At 35.2% G+C, this 13,683-nt stretch overlaps 1 protein-coding gene across 2 annotated transcripts in view; it reads right to left on the bottom strand.

Annotated features, from left to right (window-relative positions):
- The window catches only part of si (sucrase-isomaltase (alpha-glucosidase)), a 206,806-nt gene that overhangs the window by 73,201 nt on the left and 119,922 nt on the right, over positions 1–13,683 (bottom strand). For both annotated transcript variants that reach the window (XM_028794477.2, XM_051923319.1), the window contains exons 29-31: positions 12,311–12,407; positions 956–1,068; positions 685–810 (exon numbers count right to left, since the gene is read on the bottom strand). In XM_028794477.2, the coding sequence (XP_028650310.2) occupies positions 685–810; positions 956–1,068; positions 12,311–12,407 (336 nt within the window). The remainder of the gene's footprint in view (positions 1–684; positions 811–955; positions 1,069–12,310; positions 12,408–13,683) is intronic.

Below are 13,683 nucleotides of genomic sequence, written 5' to 3'. Positions count from 1 at the left end.
GTATCCAAACTAATTCTTCTACCTGTTGGCTGTCTGCACTCTGTGTTCTCCCCCTGTCTTTAGATCTGCTCCTAGTAGCTTATTTATATGTAGTACATTTGTTACACTTGTCACTACTGTTGTTTTTTTATTATTGTTGTTATTATTTATTATTTATTACTGTCTATTTCAAATTATTACTGTCTATTGACTTACCTATTATTTAAATATCTATTTATGGCAGAGCTTAGTTCTTTACCCATCTTGCACTTGTCTTGTGCTTATGTATATATTGCACCATGGTCCTGGGAACCACTGCTGTGTATTTATGACATGACAATAAGGCTACTTGACTTGAATTGATAACATCTTTATAAAATTATTTTTTTTGTTCAGTTAAAATATTTATAATTAGTAATGAATCTTTCAGCTGTGTATTAACTAAATTTACATATAAATAAAAATAAGAAATAAAAAATTGTGAAGATATTACAAGTGCTACAGTTCTACACAGCTATAAACATCATTTCTACTCTGACAGTTATTTCATTCATTTACGTAAAAACAAAAGGTTAACAAATTTTACTTACATTTTTAAAATTGTACAAGTTAACAAATAAATCCATATTTGGTTAAAATGTAATATATTTAATAATCCTTAAGTATTTATTTAAATCCTAAATAAGCTATTAATAAATCACTTACATATGGAATGTCAGCTTTTTTCATGTCTTCATAAAGCTGTGAAATTTCAGAATCATTCTGATATCCATAGCGGCAAAGTTGGAATCCCAAAGACCAATAAGCTGGAAGAACTGGTCGTCCAACAAGCTATTAATGAAAGAAGCTTTTGTTTATGTTATCTTTTTAAAAGTGTATCTTTTTATTGTATTTGTTTTTTTCCCCCAAAGCATTTTAATAATGTATTGTATACCCTATACCCCACCCCCACCCCCACCCCCCTTGGGCTACTTACTGCTGTGTATTCTTGTACAACCATTTCTGGGGTTGGTCCCAAGACCATGTAAAAATCTAGTATACCTCCAATTGTGCGGTATGTCAGGGCGGGTGTGGGCTGGAGTGTTACATCTAATAATTTAAAAAATACAAAAAGATAGAAAAATAATGAAATTATACAGTGAAAGAACTGAAGGCAATACAGAATATTCCATCCATTCATTTTAACCCACTTAGTTGTATATAGGGTCATGGAGCCTGGAGCCTATTTCTGTAGTATATGATGCAAGGCAGAAACTAGACCCATTCTAGATGCTAGTCTATTGTAGGTCACAAATATTAATACTGAGCTAACATATACTGTAAGTATTAATCAATTAAAATTGCACAGTGTGATATGTGGGAATATAAGTGCAGTAATGTAGCAATAAGCTGGAGCACTCTGAGAAGACCTCACACAAAAACATGCAAAATGTGCACACTCCCGTACAGACATTGCCTGGGACTCTGGAACTATGAGACAGTAGTATTAACTATTACACATCTGTGTCAAATAAAAACAGCACATTACCTGTATATATAAAACAGAATGTCTGTCTGTTTGTTCCTTATACAATCCTACACCCTTTAACTAATCTGGACCAAATTTAGCATAGTTGTCCTGTAGTATCATATGGATAAGATAGACTACTTTAAAAAATGGTACACATGGAGTCCCAATGTGTCTTTTTTTTCCTGTGTTCTACAGTTTGCAGACCGGTGACATGAGCAAGTGAAACCTCTGAATAGACTGAAGCCAGACTATCAGACAAAACAATCAGAGCCTAACATTACTTACGTGGGCAACAGTGGATGCTGCTTCAATCTACTATAATATGAAAAGTAGTATTGAACGCTTTTGTAGGGGGGTGTTGAGTAAGATTTGGTCAAGAATGAAAGTGCAGCACAACACAAAGGAGAATCAAAGGGCTGTTGTTGTCTTTTCTTCATAATTTAAGCACTACGCACTGTCCTCTGTAAACTAAGATGACGAGAAAGACATGACATTAATTATGGTTAGAACCCAGCAAAGAGTTACTACAAGTTTGGAATCCAATTGGACCTGAATAGAACAAATTCTCGACTCTTTGAATACATCACTGGGTGCGCACTCCCTAACTTTCAGGATATCTACACTAAGTAATGTTAAACAAGGGCAAAGAAAATTCTCAGTGATACCTACCATCCAAAAAATTTCTTCTTTTCTGTGCTGTGGTTAGGTAAACACTTTCATTCCCTAAAGCCTGGTCTAGAGAGTCTGGGAAAGAGCTTTTTCTCACCATCCATCCCCATCTTGAATAAGAAAAGTGTCTAGAAATATATGATGCCCTATTGGTAACTCTTTTATATTAATTTATTAAAGTTATGTATTTAATTATCATTTATTATTTATCACATACGAGGGGGGATCCAAAAATAATGAGTTTTTTTTTTAAAATTGTATATTTCTCAGAACATTTCCAAAATTTAATCACCCTCAAAATACTCTCCCTCAGATGCAATACACTTGTCCCACTGCTTTTTCCATTGTTCAAAAATGTTCTAAAACTCTTGCAAAGTGATACCCTTCAGTGCCTCCGTCATTTGCTTCTTGACCTCGTCTACATCCTGAAAACACTTTCCTTTAAGGTCCCTCTTCATTCTTGGAAATAAGAAAAAATCACAGGGTGCAAGGTCCGGGGAGTAGGAGGTGTGGGAAACCGTTGTCGTCCCGTTTTTCAAGAGAAACTGCCACAAACGCAATGCTGTGTGGGCGGGAGCGTTGTGATGCAGAAGCCACTCGTGTGATGGCCACAATTTGGGTTGTTTTCTCTGCACTGCATCATGTAAATGCTTGAGCACTTCTAGAATGCCAATTGGCCAAATGATGCAGATTTGCAGTCTACTACACACACCTAGTGGCAAATGTCGGAACTAACACCCCTCCAGACTCCAGAAAAAAAATTTATTTTTGGGTGCCCCCTTATATTTATAATTCTATATAATATAATTTGTACATGATACTCCTTTTTATTCTACAGCAGATAGAAGCAGAAAGTGGGAAGTTGAGTATTTGCTCTTTTTGGGTCCAACTGGATTCAATAATTGCTGTAAATGGTTGCTGGGCTGTAACCATGAATGGTGTCATTTCTGACTCGTCCTCTTAGTTCAAGGTGGACATTTCATGGTGCCTAAATTATGAAGAAAAGACAGCAAAGAAGGAGTTAAACACTTTGATTTTCTTTTGCATTGCACTGCACTTCCACTCTCGATCAAGCCTCACCCAACACCCCACATGCAAAAGCATACAATACTAGTTTTTATATTACAGTACATAGAAGCAGTACATGACATTATTGTTAAGGTTTAGTCATTTTTTCTGGTAGTATGGCTTTAGTCTGTTGGAGGTTTCACTTACTCAAAGCCAGCAGGTGGCATTGGTGTGCAAACTGTAACAACGCAGGTTAACAAAAAAAGAAACACTGAGACTCCAGCGCTCACATTTTAAGCTCCAATGTAGTCTGGCATTTACTGTATGGTTCTCCATTAAAACAAAGCAAAATTTTGCCCTGATTGATCAAACAGCGTAGAACTGTACAACTTGCCATGAGCCAGCAGGTGGCACTAGTCTGCAAACTGTAGCACACCAGGAAAAGTTTTAATGTCCTTAATTTTTCTTTCCAACTGGGCACTCAGATCCTTGTCAATAAATTCCATTCACTGTTCAGTGTGACTGTCTGATGCATTCGAAAACGAGATCTACTCTCCACTGTAAACATGCAAATGCCATTAATCATGCAGTCCTTCGACATTGTCCTTCTCTAAGATGCCTACTGTGTTTTGTGAATTTTTATGACAAGATGTAACTTGCTTAAAAGTGTATTCTCTTGAGTGGTTAACTGACAAACAAAAATGTGCTGATGAGACTCTAAATTTGGGGCTTGCATAGATAGCTACTATTTTTTCCTTTCCTGTGTAGACAAGTTGCTAGCATAATTAGCATGCATATTTATGAAGTTCTTTCCAATATTGTTCTCTTTGAAGACACTCCCCTAACATAAAAGGCACACTGCTGTAGAGCCAACTAAATGAAACAATTACTTCTGCTGGGTAGAATGACAATGCTTATGGAGGAATGAATGTGCTTACACTACATAAAAGAGGCCACCTAGTGGTAATTTACTGAACCTAGTGGAACTTATTAAAGGATAGTACTCTACAGGGACTGAATGAAAGATATTTTAAGGAAAAAATGTCCAGTAAGCTGGGTTAATATTTTAAATGACTACAAGCCCAATTAACCCATGGAGAAGGCTGGATCCATTCCAAGGGCCATAGTTTGTGGCCTAGATTGTGGCTCCACTTATTTCACTCCATGCAGCATCATTTCAATGACCTGAACTTTCCAAAATTGCTGTCTTCTCTTATTCAGTTGGGATGCAGCATAACTAAATACACTTTAACTGATCCTTAAAATGTTTTATGTGCCGAAACAGAATAAAACATTTACAATTACCACTCAAAAGCATCTTTAGAAAATTCCAAAATCAGTCAATTATAATTTTTTTTTTTTACCAATAAACTACACTTTGAGGAAATGCCATTCATTAAGTATTTGCTCCTTACCCATAACTTATTTTTGATGCAATTAGCAAAACATAATAAAAACAGATATTTGCTGTACTAGATACAGTATGTGCAAAATAAAGCACAGGCCGTTGCAACATATCCTACATATCCTGAGAGAACCTAATACTGCACACTGTATAATAGAAAAAAGCTACGCTAAACTGTAAGGCATTGATCAATTTTATAGCCATCGTACAAAGTGTCTGGTGCCAGTGCTACTCTCATAACAGCAGTTGAGTCTCAGGGAAACACATGGTTCCTCCCTGACAGATCATACTGTTAAATTCAACCTCATCTGCGGCTAGCAGATGTGAGCACTTGTTTTACTGTGTGAGCTCAGAAGTGAGAGCAATTTTTTATTCCATTCCCCAACAATATTGCTTCTTTTATGATGAAAGCAAATGCTAAATCTGATAGAGCACACATTTATTTCCCTCACTTCGATTAAAAAGAATAAAGGATCTCTAGGAGATGCTTTCTCACTTTGTATGACCCATTTGAACATCAGTAAAATAAAGCTGAACGTGTTTCAAATGGCACACAACCATTGTTCCTTTGCAGCTCTTGAAAGCATCTCAGCTTACTATTTGGCACACTAAAGGGCTTATACATTATATGTTACAAATGTAGAATACATAATCTTTTAATCATTAACGATACTGAGAAACTGGCACCACTTTGCTATAGATAATGGAGAGCTGGATTATTTGACAAATTTGAATGCAGACAAACTACATCTGTTGATTTTAAATTGGCAATTACTAAGCAAAAGGCAAAGCAAATTATACTGTTTACCAATTAATAGTAATAAAAATAATCAAAATGCACTGTAAACTCCACACTCAACTGTAACTAAATGTTGATTCTTCCAATATTTTAGCACAGCAAAGATGCATGGAATCTTCTATTCAAGTATCACCATGAACAATGGGATAGAAGCCCATTACAGAAAAAAAATATAAAATCTCTTTGGACATACACAGGACTGCATTAAACCACACTTGTAATACAAATCTCTGCCAATTTTCCTTTTTTTACTGCATATCAGCAGCCAGACCTTGGTTCCATGTAACCTTACAGAGCTCCACACTCTCTTTCCATAGTAATCTGGGCATGAGCTTGTCAGAGAGAGAAAATTCAGATTGAAGTACGACTCTACTAAAGGATCATCCATCCATCCATCCATTTTCTAACCAACAGAGAAATACCCAATAAAAAAGCAACTTGCAAAATCTTTAGCTTTTATCATAGTGGATTGCAGAGCTCATCTTTTCTCTACAGCAGAAGACTTCCTATATTCAATGAGCCATTTACAAAAAAATGTGTAAACTGCCTTATAGATTTGTACATTAATTACAGCTTTTAGTGTATCAAAAAATAAGAACAATTTAAAATCAAACTCACAAAATAAACATTTTGCTCCCTTAATTACTATGAAAAAATATATTGAGTGGATTAAACTATCTTAGTATTGGTCGGATAGAACACAACATTCATAACTAAAAATTAAATCTGAAACACATGTCTGTCCAGTAGCCATTTTTCAGGTCCAGTATGTGGTGGCTGTTTATCAAATTTATGTATATTCATTCAAGATAACTGTCTAGTCCTCAGCACACAAATAAAAAATATATATTGTTTGGCTGTAGTTTTAACCCACCTTTAAATAATTTTCAACCATCTTTATAATATTACAGATCAGAGCTTTGGGTGCTGTGTGCTATAGCTGAAGCAGTCACAACACATGAAATACCCCTTCCTGTGTCTGTGGATAACATAAAATCTATTGATTGATTGATTGATGTGAGAGGTTGCTATGAAATATATGATGCACAGGTAATATTGTCACTTCAAACATTTTTAAAAGAAACAAAAAGTATCCTTGCAGAATCAAGGTTGTATGGATGGAACATTTGCTATTATGGCATAGTCTTTATCAGCAAATAACAAGAACTATTTTAACATAGTTCATGCTAGACAAGAAAAACACACATGCAAAACGTTACTTTATATAGTAAATATAGCAAAATTTACATGGATCTCTCTGCAGGTACTGAGATGACCTTCCTACATGCCAAACGTATCTTCATTGTCAACTGTAAATTGTCCCTGTGTGTGTGTGTGTGTTTGAGTGGGAAATTACTATCTTTCTGAACTAGATTCCTGCTCTATATTAAATGCAGCCGGAATAGGGTCTGGTCCCCATGACCACTATGTGTGTTGAGTTCCTTTGAGAATGGTAAGTTGACAAGATGGCTGACAGTGTGCAACAGAGAAACAGTCATTCCATGCTGTAGAGAAGAACAGCAGACTCCAGAGAAGATTCATCAGCTCCTCACTTGCCGTAAGGAACTTAAAGAAGAGAAAGCACATTTGCACATGGTTCAAGAAATGTCTCCTGCCTCAGTTTATTTTAGTTTTACTAAATTTGAGCTAGTGACACTATGTTGTAACCAGGTCTTTGTTTTACATGCTCCCATTCACAAAACTACAGTACCCCAAACATAACTTTCCTGCCATGATCTGCCCAATCTGCTCAGTTCTGCTACAATCTATGCTGACCAGCAGTGGGCAACATTGTAGCCCATTAAAATCAGCTGGAAAATCAACCACAGTTGTAATACTGTGGAAAACAGCAGCTGTTTGGAAACATAACAGACAGTGTTGTATTGCTGAGCATAAGCAGAGAAAAATTAAATGAATCCACTATGAAATACCGAAGGTTCACCTTTAATACACAATATTATAGTTCGATTTGAGAGATGGTCCTACTTCTCCAAAGTTAGAAATAATAAATCCAAGAATCTTACTTTCATCCATTTGCATCCTTTTAACACCTGGCTCAGTTAATGGAATGTATGTTTTATCCATCCTTTTTCTCAAACTAGCTCCAGCAACTTTCCATCCCTCATAATGCCTCAGTGTCTCTCCCTCGTTGACTGCTAGGATTAGTCCAATCCTCACCCAGCTAAACAGTACAAACATTTACACAGTACAATGAAAAATACCTACTCAATTGAATAGTGCAACAACTACAAAAATAGGTGAAAATAATAAATTGCCCAGAGTGTTCCAGTCCTCATTTGTCTTATCCAAGAGTAATGGAGAAACCCTACGGACAATCTTAAAGCAGCATGATGCTGAAACTCTTTTTCCCTGTTTAAGCGAACTCTTCAAAATGTATGCCACATTACCTGTCACAACGGCCTCTGCTGAGTGCCAATTTTCAAAGCTGAAACAGGTGAAATCAAAACAATGCAATAGCTGTGGTGAGGACAGGCTTTCTGACCTCCTATCCTTTGAAAAAGACTTTGTCAAAGACCAATCTGAAGTTAATGATATATTCAAACAGATGTCTATGAGGAAGATGTTGATACCAATCCAGAAACAGCTTAAAAAATGGACAGAAAAGTAAAAAAATATGTTCTTTGCATACAATTATGTAGGGTACATAACAATCTGCTTTACATTTCATAAGCTTATAATTTTTTTTTCATTTTAGTTAGAGATGAGCTTTTAGCTTTTAAAAAAAAGTTACTTTTTGATGCATTGAATCAGAAGAATGAACACTTTTATATCAAGATGTTTGCAATAGCTGATTAATTTTCATTACAAAGATGGGTTACTACACTGACCAGAACGACTAGACTTGAGTGCAATTATATTATAGTCCAAGAAATTATTTTAGTTTGGACTTTTGTTAAAATTCTGGAACGTGCCCAAGAGTTTTGCACCTGCCCTCTGTAAGTCTCTGCACGCCTCTGCTCCTCAAATTTTACAGAGGTACCATCAAGAGTGTTCTGACCAGCTGAATCACCGTCTGGTTTGGGAACTGCAGTCTCTCTGAGTGAAAAGTCGTACATGGCATAATGCACACAGCCGAAGAGATCTTTGGAACCTCTCTACCATCCATTAAAGACATCCTTATCAAGTATCTAAACTAGCTCTGCCAGGTTTTATAACAGTTTCTACTCCTTGGCTGTCTGGACTCTGAACTCTATGTTGCCTACATTCCTTCAGATCCTAGTTGTTTATCTACATACAGTACATCTATTACTACTGTTATCTTTATTATTGTTAGTAGTGTTATCATTAATTTATTTATTGCTTTCTATTTTAATTTATTATTATCTATTAATTTACCTACGCGAGATTGCGTTGGTTTGGACATGTGCAGAGGAGAGATGCTGAGTATATTGGGAGAAGGATGCTAAGGATAGAGCTGCCAGGCAAGAGAAAAAGAGGAAGGCCTAAGAGAAGGTTTATGGATGTGGTGAGAGAGGACATGCAGGTGATGGGTGTAACAGAACAAGATGTAGAGGACAGAAAGATATGGAAGAAGATGATCCGCTGTAGCAACCCTTAACGGGAGGAGCCGAAAGAAGAAAAAGATTATCTATTAATTTACCTATTATTTATCTATTTATAGTATAGTATAGTATAGTATAGTATAGTATAGTATAGTATAGTATAGTATAGTATAGTATAGTATAGTATAGTTCTCTGTTTGTCTTGGACAGTGTTTATGTATATTTTGCACTGCAGTCCTGGGAAAGATGATTTTGTGCCACTGCATGGTACAATACTGTGTATGGATGGTATCACAATAAAGCAACTCGACACTAAAGAAACTGATCTTATTAAAGGAGTTAATGACTTATACCTTAATACTGATGCAGATAATACTGTACATTAATTATTGTTCTTTTAAATTTGAGTTCAGCATTTGATAACATTGAACATAACATTTTTATTAACTGTCTTTCACTGCCTTTCTGGCAGTGGATTGAGTTGATTACACTATTATGTAACAACAGCAATTATACGTCAGAAATCCATGATAGTAGGTTTGGTGTGGCACATGGATCTACTCTGGGTCCCTTATTAGTCTTAGTTTATATGCTCTCATTAGCCCTGATCATTATGAAACATAAAGTGAATTGTCACAGTTATGCAGATGACACACATATTTATCAATAGTGCCAGATGACCCTTGGGATCTAAATCCTCTGATTCAGTGTCTTACTAGCATCACTGAATGTATTATAATTTCCATTATTATTCACTTCAGACTGTTGCTAAAAACAATTCACAGATGTCAACTTTCTTTGTAAATTCAATTTACTTGACATGACATAACTAAACAGTACAGCAATAGGCACAGAGCATTTAAATGTTCAAATAGATATTCATATGATATTTTTGATAAATGTAATATACATATGACACAGAAGAACTATTAACAATTATAAAACAAGGCATGGCAAATCGCTGTCAAAAATAAAAGAAAGGAAGAACTTTACAGAAACTAGAGAACTTATTCTTACTAACTAAACTTTCTAATTGCAATCTAAATGTTCTCAGGTTTCCAGGTTTCACTTTTGTTAAAATGTCATGTTATTTGACAATTCTCTTCTTAAAAAAATCACATGCTGCTTCTCTCCTACTTGCCCCACAATCATCTATAGGGAGCATATGGCTTTGACTCTGACCCTGAGTGTGTCATAGCCAATTTCTTACATAATGTCAATTGCATAAATCATGGACAAGTTACTGCACACAAAACAGTTTGTAAACAAGTATTGAAACAGTAGAACAACAAACCTGCTTAAACCAACTCATAAGGCAGGAACCTTTGTTGTCTTAAGCTCTAGTGCAGCCAGACCTTTCACTGCAAACATACAACTTTAATTTTTGGCATTTGTGCATTGAGTTTTATGTTTAATGATCTCATGTATTAATGTAACATAATGTTAATGCATGTCTAAGACCATTTAAGTATCACTTAAACTAAAACCCAATTTCAGTTCATAAAACTACTTACAAAGTCCTAAATCTGGGCTCTCCAACTATTAGTGTCTTAATTATAAACTACTTGCCATCTTTTATTGGCTCAGTTACCAATTTATTCTTTATATTGGTGGATTTCAAATTTAATGTAGTGCGTGTTTTGCTGCCACACTTTACTCTTTATCGGAATTTTGTATTAAAAGAACTGTATGTATACAAAAACCATCTCCTTCTTTTCATCAAGGGGAGGGGATCAAGTACTGTTTTTTTTTTTGTTCTTTATTTTGCCTTATACAATTTCTTGTATTAGGAATTTGTTAGTTTTCGCATACCCCTTGGGGTCAGAGCGCAGGGTCAGCCATTGTACAGCGCCCCTGGAGCAATAACAGGTTAAGGGCCTTGCCCAAGGGCCCAGCAGAGTAGGATCTACATTACTTGAGTGGCATAATTCAAACCAAGTCATCCAATCATGTTTTTGAAAGTTAAGGCAGGACTTTTGGACAATGTATCTGTATCTGGAGAAGAGGCGTGGCTTCAAATCAAAACAGTGAGTTTGTTTGACTGTCATTTTAACAATATTTAAGCAAAATATGCATGCATTTTGCATGGTTTGAGTATACAACAGGAGGACTTATGCATCACAAGTAATGTGCGATTTTTTTTCATGTAAGTTTTGATATTATTTGCTGTTATCTGGCTTTGGTTAATACCTATTTCTATTCAAGCATAAACTTTGTTAGCTCCGTTCTGAATCAAAACATCAGATTACACTTTTTTACAGTCATCATTACAAACCACATGAAGTAACACTTCATTTTTGGATGGAGTATTCCTTGAAATGCTAAGCTGCAGTCTGCAAACGGGATTTTGGCAAAGCAGTTTTTATTATCAAGGTGTGCCAGGATGACATGAAATAAAAGAGATATGGCACCCTATGTGTACCACACTACCTGGAATGTTATGTTTAATCATAACATGTTTAATGTTATCTTTCTGAAGTAGGAGGAGACCATACATTTTTTAATGACACATAAAAAACTTATCCTAAAATGCCAGCTCAGGGTATTCAACTGATAATGATACACTGTCATGTTTACTCCTATATGGTAATGCCTCTGAGTAAATCAGGCTCAGCTTTAACTTCCTCACTCATTCAAAATATATGTAGAGTTAACAGAGTCACTGTACAGTAGTTTTCATAAACCAGAAAAAGCACTTTGATATTAAAAGTACTACTTAAAAAAGGACAATTAACTGATATATTAAATTTCAATATTGTTGTCCACAACAAAAAGGCTCTTATGATTTCCTCATTTGAATGTCTGATATGAGAAATGTACAGCTTTAGCATTAATTTAGTGGTTATTACCTAAATTCTACTCTCTACTTGAACAAAATCTTTCCAAACCAAGTTAGATTCCCCCGCCCCCTACACATGAATCTAAAATATGTTCATTTTTGTGATGCTGTGAAGTGTTGCCAGTAGTTAACAAGGATATGAGAAGCATTGTTTTAGTTCATATTTTGTAACACAGTGAGGAGTTCTTTGATATTCACTGCTAAAATGCATTCATTTATTGATTGGTTATGTTTTTGATTCTGCTAAATTAGCATGCATTTGGAGGCAAATAACATCTTCTTAGAATTATGGAACCAGATCTGGCTTGAGGAGATCCCCACAGAATTCAGCATGTGAGAAAACCAGTGAGGGCTGACACACTTTTGCTAGAACAGGACCCAAATGAGAGAAAATATACTGTTGAATGCCTCCACTACTTAAAGATGCAAATGAAACAGCCTAAAAAAGTCTTTTAGGATTTTATATGATACGGAAGTAAATAATTAAGCTGAGCACAGTGGTTTGCATTAGAGACATATTTATAGTTTAAACATTTGTAACATACTCATTTATACTAGGTGCAGAAAGGTCTCTTACCCATTGCATTACTGTTCAGTAATAAAACTCCATGTGCGTTTGCATCTTCTTCCAGTGCCATGTAAAATGGATGACTACCATAGCAATTCAGTTGATACTAAATAAGAGAAAAATGATAGAAGTAATATATTTTGTAGGTAGCTTAAATCGTTTTACCACAACTAAAGCAAAACAAAACTTGTTGCCTTTGAGGTTTTATTTAATTCATTTTTTGTTAGAACCTTTTCCAGCTCCTAATCAGTACCAGTTCTACTAGCTTTCTAATGACGATGGTCGTTGTCTCCTTTGAATGATCATAAGCCTTACATATTAAATATCTTAAAGAAAACGTATGATAACTGCACTGGGCATTCTTAGCTATCTCCCTTAACTTTACCCTTTTAATACTTTTTTTGGAAGGCATGGAGAAGGGACTTATGTTCTTCTGGTTATCTAAAAAAATGCAGAATAGCAAAATTAGATCTTATATAGATTCCATCTGTATTCAAATTCAAAACATTCTTACCTGAGTTACCAAAGCACTGAGAAGAAAATTGATTCACGCCATCAAAAGAAACAAAGGATACATTTGGTTTTATACTGTGGAAGTGAAATAACTGATACTATCAGAGGTACAACAAAAGTGGGAAAGATATCTAAGAAAGTACAAGAAAGTAGGTTGAAGTGGTATGGAAATGTGATGAGGAGAGACAATGACTATGTTAGCAAAAGAGTGATGGGAATGAAGTTACAGGGGAAGTGAAAATGAGTGAGGCCAAATTGGAGGTGGATGGATAAAGTAAAAGAAGCTCTAAAGGAAAAGGGATTGACTGGTAAGTCAATCTTGCCTGAAGAAGGGGCCTGAGTTCCCTCGAAAGCTTGCATATTGTAATCTTTTTAGTTAGCCAATAAAAGGTGTCATTTTGCTTGGCTTTTCTCTTAATCCCAAGGGGAAATTCACAACAAAAAAACACTTACAAAACTAAATAAAAAAGTACTATTGAATGGTATCACGTGAATCAATCAACAATGTAAACCTAGGTAACAATAAATTAAGTATCACATGCCCTGAGATGTAGCTCAAGTTCAAGTTTACTGTCATATGCACACAATACATAGTGTACATGTACTTAGTACAATGAAATCCTTGCTTGTGTATTTCCTGTAGACAGTATAGCAAAACAAAATGACACACACCAAAAATGTATAGGTAGCCTGCAATACAATATGTATAATATATACAGTACTTGTAAGTATCTGTTTCTACATATATAAATATATATTGCATGTGCACTTTGGTTTTTATGTTATATTATTTCTTATAATATTTTAATACTACTGGCTGTTTTGTAACCTTATGAACTATTAACAGATACTGTCCAAAATTTAATGGT

This window comes from Erpetoichthys calabaricus, chromosome 2, assembly GCF_900747795.2.
Source record: "Erpetoichthys calabaricus chromosome 2, fErpCal1.3, whole genome shotgun sequence".
NCBI classification, from domain to species: Eukaryota; Metazoa; Chordata; class Cladistia; order Polypteriformes; family Polypteridae; genus Erpetoichthys; species Erpetoichthys calabaricus.
The sequence above is the reverse complement of the archived record's forward strand: the minus strand, read 5'-3'. Positions and strand labels throughout refer to the sequence as shown.